This window comes from Anarrhichthys ocellatus, unplaced genomic scaffold (assembly GCF_004355925.1).
Source record: "Anarrhichthys ocellatus isolate YVR2014 unplaced genomic scaffold, GSC_Weel_1.0 scaffold205, whole genome shotgun sequence".
Classification (NCBI taxonomy): Eukaryota; Metazoa; Chordata; class Actinopteri; order Perciformes; family Anarhichadidae; genus Anarrhichthys; species Anarrhichthys ocellatus.
In genome coordinates, this window is record NW_022280235.1 from 183,745 (window position 1) to 191,826 (window position 8,082).

Below are 8,082 nucleotides of genomic sequence, written 5' to 3' on the forward strand. Positions count from 1 at the left end.
GACAGGTCTCTGGTAGACCATAAAGCAGGGTATGCTTTAGGGCGGGGTATTGATCAGAGGAGGATCGATGGTCTCACCTGCAGACTCCGGACTCGTCACAGCGGCTGTTGGTGACGTTACAGCTGCAGTCACTTCCTGCAGAGAAGAAAAACAAGAAGAAGAAGAGAAGAAATCAGCTGGAAGCTTAGATTTAAACATGAACAACTTCCTGTTTCAAGAGTTTCACAATAAAAGCATCAGCTGAACTTCTATCAATATTTACTGATCAATAATCAAACTCATTAGTTCAACAGGATTCTGTGGGGGAGTTGTATTATTGAAGGAGAACATCAGTATAACATCTGGTTCATCAGGTGAAAACTAATTAAATCTAAACTCAAGGGCCACTTACTGGCTTTTTTTCAAACACATCTCACGGTCTCCTGACAGGAGACCAGACCTCAGACCACCAACAGCTGAGGGGGGCTAAGTGTTATCTGAGAAGGGTTTAATCTGACAGCTGGACAACAATAGGACACCGAGTGAGGATCTGCTCTAAAAGAACAATACTAAGGACTTGACCGTACCTTGAACTCTGCAGGGCGGGACGATGAGGAAAATCAGGACACAGCAGCTCAGCAGAAAGCCTGAAGATCTCACTGAGGACATGTTGGACATTTTGGAGACCCGGAGGACGAAGACCACCTGTGACAGAAGAGACAGACGCATTGGTGGAGGCTGACCTGGAGTAAGTTTGTCAGCGTCGGGTGAACTCACTGAGGCTCCTGAAAGGTGAGACGTCTCAAGCTGTCATCGTCCAGATCAAAGGCCTGAACCAGGTGTGAGACACATAAATCAGACCTGCTACTGCTCCCATATCAGCTGTTCACACATTATACCTCCTGACATCACAGACCAGAAACTGATCTGAGGACGTCAGACAAATCTGACTTCAGATCAGAGTGATCAGGTCTCACGGCCATTGGCATCATTTCAGTTTGCAAAGACCGTTTGTTGTTGTTAACCGGCGGGCAGCAGCGCATCAAACCCGTGAGGACTGAGTATCAAACCCGTGAGGACTGAGCATCAAACCCGTGAGGACTGAGCATCAAACCCGTGAGGACTGAGCATACAAAGTACCTGAACAGGTAGTGTACAGAGTACCTGAACAGGTAGATAACAGAGTACCTGAACAGGTAGTGAACAGAGTACCTGAACATGTAGAGAACAGAGTACCTGAGCAGGTAGTGAACAGAGTACCTGAACATGTAGAGAACAGAGTACCTGAGCAGGTACGCTCTCTTTAGATGGAGCTAGGCTAACAGTTTCCACCAGTGGTGGGCCGTCAGGGCCAGCAAGGCCTTCTCTGCTGGCCTAAACAGAATCACAAAGTTATATCTATTTTATAATTTAATATTTTTTCAGAAATACACTACATGTATTCTAATTATTTTCCCCATTATCTTATGTTCTCATTGCACAGCTACTGTCTTCCTCAGTTGCTCTGCTTCCAGTGCAGCTTGTTTTAAGTAGAGCTTTTATCCAATCAGATCTCACCTGTGTCTCTAGGTAAGAACAGAGGCAGAGGCCTGCAGACTCACAAGTGCATCCATGTGCAGTTTAAGTGAATGGGGACGATATTATTGATTGTCATAGTGTTCAACCAATCAGATCTTTAGTTTGACATGTTGGGTGTATTCTTTGACGTGTCAGAGCCTGCTAGCTGGCCTACAAGTACGTCAGCATTACGTGCAGCTCAGTGTCCATGTGCAGCTCTGCAGTGAGGTGCAGCGTGCGCTGTGATTGGTCAGTGGGCGAGCACGTGACTATTGGAAAACGACACTTAAGCAGAGGCTTAGTCGGAGGAGTAAGAGTTCAAATTGAAAGATATGGAAGAAATTATAACATTCTTAGTGTTTTGCTTGGTGTAGATTATTTATTAGTTTTGTGAGTTGGGATTTAACCGGATTAAACTCTTAGTCAACAAAGAAAGGAGGATGGAGTTTGTCTTTAAGTCAACTGCGTTTGTTTATTTACATCTAATATGTGAATGGCCCTCCAGTGTGCAGCAGAATGCGTGTTGCTACAGATCTGCTGGATGGATGTGTTGCTCTGTTGTCGTATGAATATATGTGACTGGTTCTTGTCATTGTGTTAATTATATAGATTTAGACTGTATGCATTGTCCGTTAATTACAAAGCATCCCGTCATGCGCGGGGTTATTGTTTGTTAAACTAGCTTAGCCTCCCAGAAGTGCGGGGCCTCAGCTGTTTTTTGTTATTGTTCCAGGTTCAGAGGTCACAGCCCGTTGTCTCCTACGTGAGCGCAGTCCAACCAAAACATGATGTTTCCCACAATTTAAGCTTCTGCATTTTCCAAATGCACTAGTATTATTCAAACGTATTGTTCGGTTCATAAGCCTCGTACCGAACGGTTTAATACGAATACGTGATGTTACACCATAGAAACACATAACCATAGTTGTGGCGTCACAATGAGGTTATTAGGAGCTGGTTCAGCTGCAGGACAGCACTGAAGGCCCAGGTATGAAACACACGGCCCGCCACTGGTTTCCACCTGCTTTCAGTCTTTGTGCTAAGCTAACCTCACCACATGCTGGACTTGTCTCTGAGAACCAGTGGATGTGACCCACACCTGGTCCTGGACTTTAAATCATGTGATGCTCCTCCAGCTTCCTGTTCCTGCCTGCTTCTTCCTCTTCTTCCTCTTCAAGCTTCAGTCTGTTCAGCCTGTTGCTGTAGCGACAGACCTGAGGGCGCTCTGCCCACACACTCGACTGGCAGGCGGCAGGAGATAACGAGCAGGATCATTTTTCCAGAGATTACAGTCGAGAACACCAGACAGGAACTGACATGCCTGTGAGGTACATATAGTACTTTATACTGTACTACATCTCAGAGGAACATATAGTACTTTATACTGTACTACATCTCAGAGGTACATGTTGTGCTTTATACTGTACTACATCTCAGAGGTACATGTAGTACTTTATACTGTACTACATCTCAGAGGTACATGTAGTACTTTATACTGTACCACATTTCAGAGGTACATATTGTGCTTTATACTGTACTACATCTCAGAGGTACATATTGTACTTTTTACTGTACTACAACTCAGAGGTACATATAGTACTTTATACTGTACTACATCTCAGAGATACATATTGTACTTTTTACTGTACTACAACTCAGAGGTACATATTGTACTTTATACTGTACTACATCTCAGAGATACATATTGTACTTTTTACTGTACTACAACTCAGAGGTACATATTGTACTTTATACTGTACTACATCTCAGAGGTACATAGTGTACTTCTCGGGGTCCACACATGGACTAAGTTTAATGTGCTGCTGCTGAATCTCTGAGTTATCTTTGATCAGGATTTGTCCTTGACCTCTCAGATAAAACAAACTTCAAGGACTGCCTTTTTTCACCTACGTAACATTTAATGAATCAGGCACATCCTGTCTCAAAGAGATGCAGAAAAATTTGTTCATGCATTTGTTACTTCTAGACTAGATTACTGTGATTCCTTATTATCAGGCTGCTCTAATAAATCTCTTAAATCTCTCCAGTTGATCCAGAATGCTGCAGCTCGTGTACGAACAAGAACTAAGAGAAGAGATCATATTACTGCTGTATTAGCTTCTCTGCACTGGCTCCCTGTAAAATATAGAATAGAATTTAAAATCCTTCTCCTCACCTACAAAGCCCTAATTGGTCGAAACCATCATATCTTAAGGAGCTTATAGTACCATATTAACCTACTAGAGAGGACCATCATATCTTAATGAGCTTATAGTACCATATTACCCTACTAGAGAGCACCATCATATCTTAAGGAGCTTATAGTACCATATTACCCTACTAGAGAGCACCATCATATCTTAAGGAGCTTATACACAGCATCAACACCTCAGAAGACGACATGACAACAATCTCGTAGGTTAGAATGACTACAAACACTTATTTCAGGTCAAACAAACAAACAAACACAATACATAAAAAGATACAAATCTATGGAAACAAACAAATGACATCATCGTTGCTATCGTCCATTTAAACGGCTCAAAGTGTGTGTGTGTGTGTGTGTGTGTTATGGATAAACTGAAGCTGATCTAACATTCTTACATTCTTACATTCTCCTGACTGTAAAGAGTGAGAACAAAAAAGAAGTGTAGTTCTTACCTTCATCTGACAGATTCCTGCTGCTTTAATGTCACAAAGCTCTTTAATATTCAGAGTGTTTGCTCTCTGCTGCCCTTCAACACACACTCACACACACACACACCCACACACACACACACACACACTCTCTGTTCCTCTACTGCTTATTGTAAAGACAGTTTGAAGCTGCAGACGGACGACCAGGAGACCCGTCCTCCACCCGTCCTCCCTCTTCATTTAACACACTCCCTCCCTGCAGGGTCTGACCCTGACACGCACACACTCACACACACACACACACACACACACACACACACACACACACACACACACATTTACTGGAGTGTGTGTGCTGTTTGTCAGATAACTGTGGTGTTAAATTAAATCTGACCACAGTGACAGAAACACTGAGGACACACTGTTAATAAGTGTTGATTAGACTTTCACACTTAAAGTAAAAGATGTGTGATGTTGTGAAGACAGCTGCAGGTCTGAAACCAGAGAATCTAGAAAAATACAATGTTCCTCATCGTGAACTATTATACATCCTTTACACAAAAACTATTTAAGAGAAATATATCACGAACAAAATACTGGAACACAGTGTTACAGTCTATGTTTGTATTTAAAACTGCTGGCTGAGGAGTCAAAGAAGAGGACAAAGAACCGTGAACAAGACCAAACGAGTCTGAGACAAAATATTCTCGGGACAGAAACAAGAGTAAAAACTAAAAACACTCAGGGAACTAAAACAGGTCTGAGTCAAAAACACCCAGGAAACTAAAACAAGTCTGAGTCAAAACACCCAGGGAACTAAAACAAGTCTGAGTCAAAACACCCAGGGAACTAAAAAAAGTCTGAGTCAAAACACCCAGGAAACTAAAACAAGTTTGAGTCAAAACACTCAGGGAACTAAAAGAGGTCTGAGTCAAAACACCCAGGGAACTAAAACAAGTCTGAGTCAAAACACCCAGGGAACTAAAACAGGTCTGAGTCAAAATACCCAGGGAACTAAAATAAGTCTGAGTCAAAATACCGAGGGAACTAAAACAGGTCTGCGTCAAAACACCAAGGGAACTAAAACAAGTCTAGGGGCGACTGTGGCTAAGTGGATAGCAGGGCCGTCTTTCAATCAGAGGGTCGGCGGTTTAATCCCCGGCTCCGGCTCTGCTAGTCGCATGTCGATGTGTCCTTGAGCAAGACACTTAACCCCAAAATTGCTCACGTAGTTGTGCCTACGGTGTAGAAATGTGATAGACTCTGAATTGTAAGTTGCTTTGGATAAAAGTGTCTGCTAAATGACTATAATGTAATGTAAAGTCTGAGTCAAAACACCAATGGAACTAAAACAGGTCTGAGTCAAAACACCCAGGGAAATAAAACAAGTCTGAGTCAAAACACCCAGGGAACTAAAACAGGTCTGAGTCAAAATACCGAGGGAACTAAAACAGGTCTGCGTCAAAACACCCAGGGAACTAAAACAAGTCTGAGTCAAAACACTGAGGGAACTAAAACAGTTCTGAGTCAAAACACCCAGGGAACTAAAACAAGTCTGAGTCAAAACACCCAGGGAACTAAAACAAGTCTGAGTCAAAACACCCAGGGAACAAAAACAGGTCTGAGTCAAAACACCCAGGGAACTAAAACAAGTCTGAGTCAAAACACCCAGGGAACTAAAACAAGTCTGAGTCAAAACACTCAGGGAACTAAAACAAGTCTAGGAGCAACTGTGGATAGCAGGGCCGTCTTTCAATCAGAGGGTCGGCGGTTCAATCCCCGGCTCTGCTAGTCGCATGTCGATGTGTCCTTGAGCAAGACACTTAACCCCAAAATTGCTCCCGTAGTTGTGCCTACGGTGTAGAAATGTGATAGACTCTGAATTGTAAGTCGCTTTGGATAAAAGTGTCTGCTAATTGACTGTAATGTAAAGTCTGAGTCAAAACACTCAGGGAACTAAAACAAGTCTGAGTCAAAATACCCAGGGAACTAAAACAAGTCTGAGTCACTAGAAAACTAGAACTAGAACCACCTACAGAACCCCTGTAACCTCCTTGATGACCATTAGAAAAATACCCATTCAACTAAAAGAAGTCTGAGTCAAAACAAGCTGTTGTTTACCCAGAATGCTCTGCTGTTTTTGGGACCGTCTTCCTCTATCTGATGATCCCCACAGATCTGTTCGGTCTGATATCAGCTTCCAGCAGGCCAAGTGTGTCGGCATCAGACGGTGTGTGTGTTTGTAAAAAGGCTTCTGTAAGTGAATCAGATCTGACTTCAGATCAGTAGACGCGACTCATATCGGCAGGCTGAGACTCGTCTTCACCTGAACAAGGTGCAGCTTTTTATTTGTCTTCAGGTGAGAGTGGAGAGACAGAGGCATGCTGGGAAACAACAGAAACACTTCAGAAATTCATAAGACATTCCTTTTGTCAGAACACTTCATTGAAAAACATGTAGACACTGTAAAGTACAAAGTAGGTTTAAGAGGAAGATCCCAGCACTGTTCATCAGAATCTCAAAGTGTTGTACCAAAATCCATGTTCTTTAAAAAGATGTTCCTTTTTACTGTATTTTGAAGACGTGGGAAGAATACATCTCTCCAAAATGTCGAGTATGTGTTCAACCACCAAAACAAAGACCGCTACAACCACTAGAACGTCCTAAGGGCTGACAGAACCCCCTCAAGGACCTCCTATGATCTCCTTGATGATTACTAGAACAACCTACAGAACTTCTAGAACCTCCTTGATGACCATTAAAACCACCTACAGGAGCCATAAAACCTCCTTGATAACCACTAAAACCACCTAAAGAAGCCATAAAACCTCATTGATGATATACTGATGATATATTGATGATATACTGATGATATACTGATGATATACTGATGATATACTGATGATATATTGATGATATACTGATGATATATTGATGATATACTGATGATATATTGATGATATACTGATGATATATTGATGATATACTGATGATATACTGATGATATACTGATTTATTGATGATATACTGATGATATACTGATGATATATCGATGATATATTGATGATATATTGATGATATACTGATGATATATTGATGATATATTGATGATATACTGATGATATATTGATGATATACTGATGATATACTGATGATATATTGATGATATACTGATGATATATTGATGATATACTGATGATATACTGATGATATACTGATGATATATTGATGATATACTGATGATATATTGATGATATATTGATGATATACTGATGATATATTGATGATATACTGATGATATATTGATGATATATTGATGATATATTGATGATATACTGATGATATATTGATGATATATTGATGATATACTGATGATATATTGATGATATATTGATGATATACTGATGATATACTAATGATATACTGATGATATATTGATGATGTATTGATGATGTATTGATGATATACTGATGATATACTGATGATATATTGATGATATACTGATTATATACTGATTATATACTGATGATATATTGATGATATAYTGATGATATACTGATGATATATTGATGATATGCTGATTATATACTGATTATATATTGATTATATACTGATGATATACTGATGATATATTGATGATATACTAATGATATACTGATGATATATTGATGATATATTGATGATATACTGATGATATATTGATGATATATTGATGATATATTAATTATATATTAACTATATATTGATTATATATTGACTAATTTAATCTCTCTGATAGATAAAATACATAAAGATATTGATGGTGGAAGTGAAAGTGTGTGAATGCAGCAGGTTGATGTGAGGAGTCAATGTGTCATAGCTCAGATACTGTCACCTCCGGAGGGGGGGGGGGGGGGGGGGGGGGGGGGG

General features: G+C 40.4%; 1 protein-coding gene across 2 annotated transcripts in view; it reads right to left on the reverse strand.

Annotated features, from left to right (window-relative positions):
• The window catches only part of dlk2 (delta-like 2 homolog (Drosophila)), a 7,703-nt gene extending 3,313 nt beyond the window's left edge, over positions 1 to 4,390 (reverse strand). For both annotated transcript variants that reach the window (XM_031878833.1, XM_031878832.1), the window contains exons 1-3: positions 4,198 to 4,390; positions 567 to 684; positions 78 to 135 (exon numbers count right to left, since the gene is read on the reverse strand). In XM_031878833.1, coding sequence (XP_031734693.1) covers positions 78 to 135; positions 567 to 684; positions 4,198 to 4,203 — 182 coding nt within the window. In that variant the 5' untranslated portion in view covers positions 4,204 to 4,390. The remainder of the gene's footprint in view (positions 1 to 77; positions 136 to 566; positions 685 to 4,197) is intronic.
• Between the last annotated feature and the right edge of the window lie 3,692 nt (positions 4,391 to 8,082).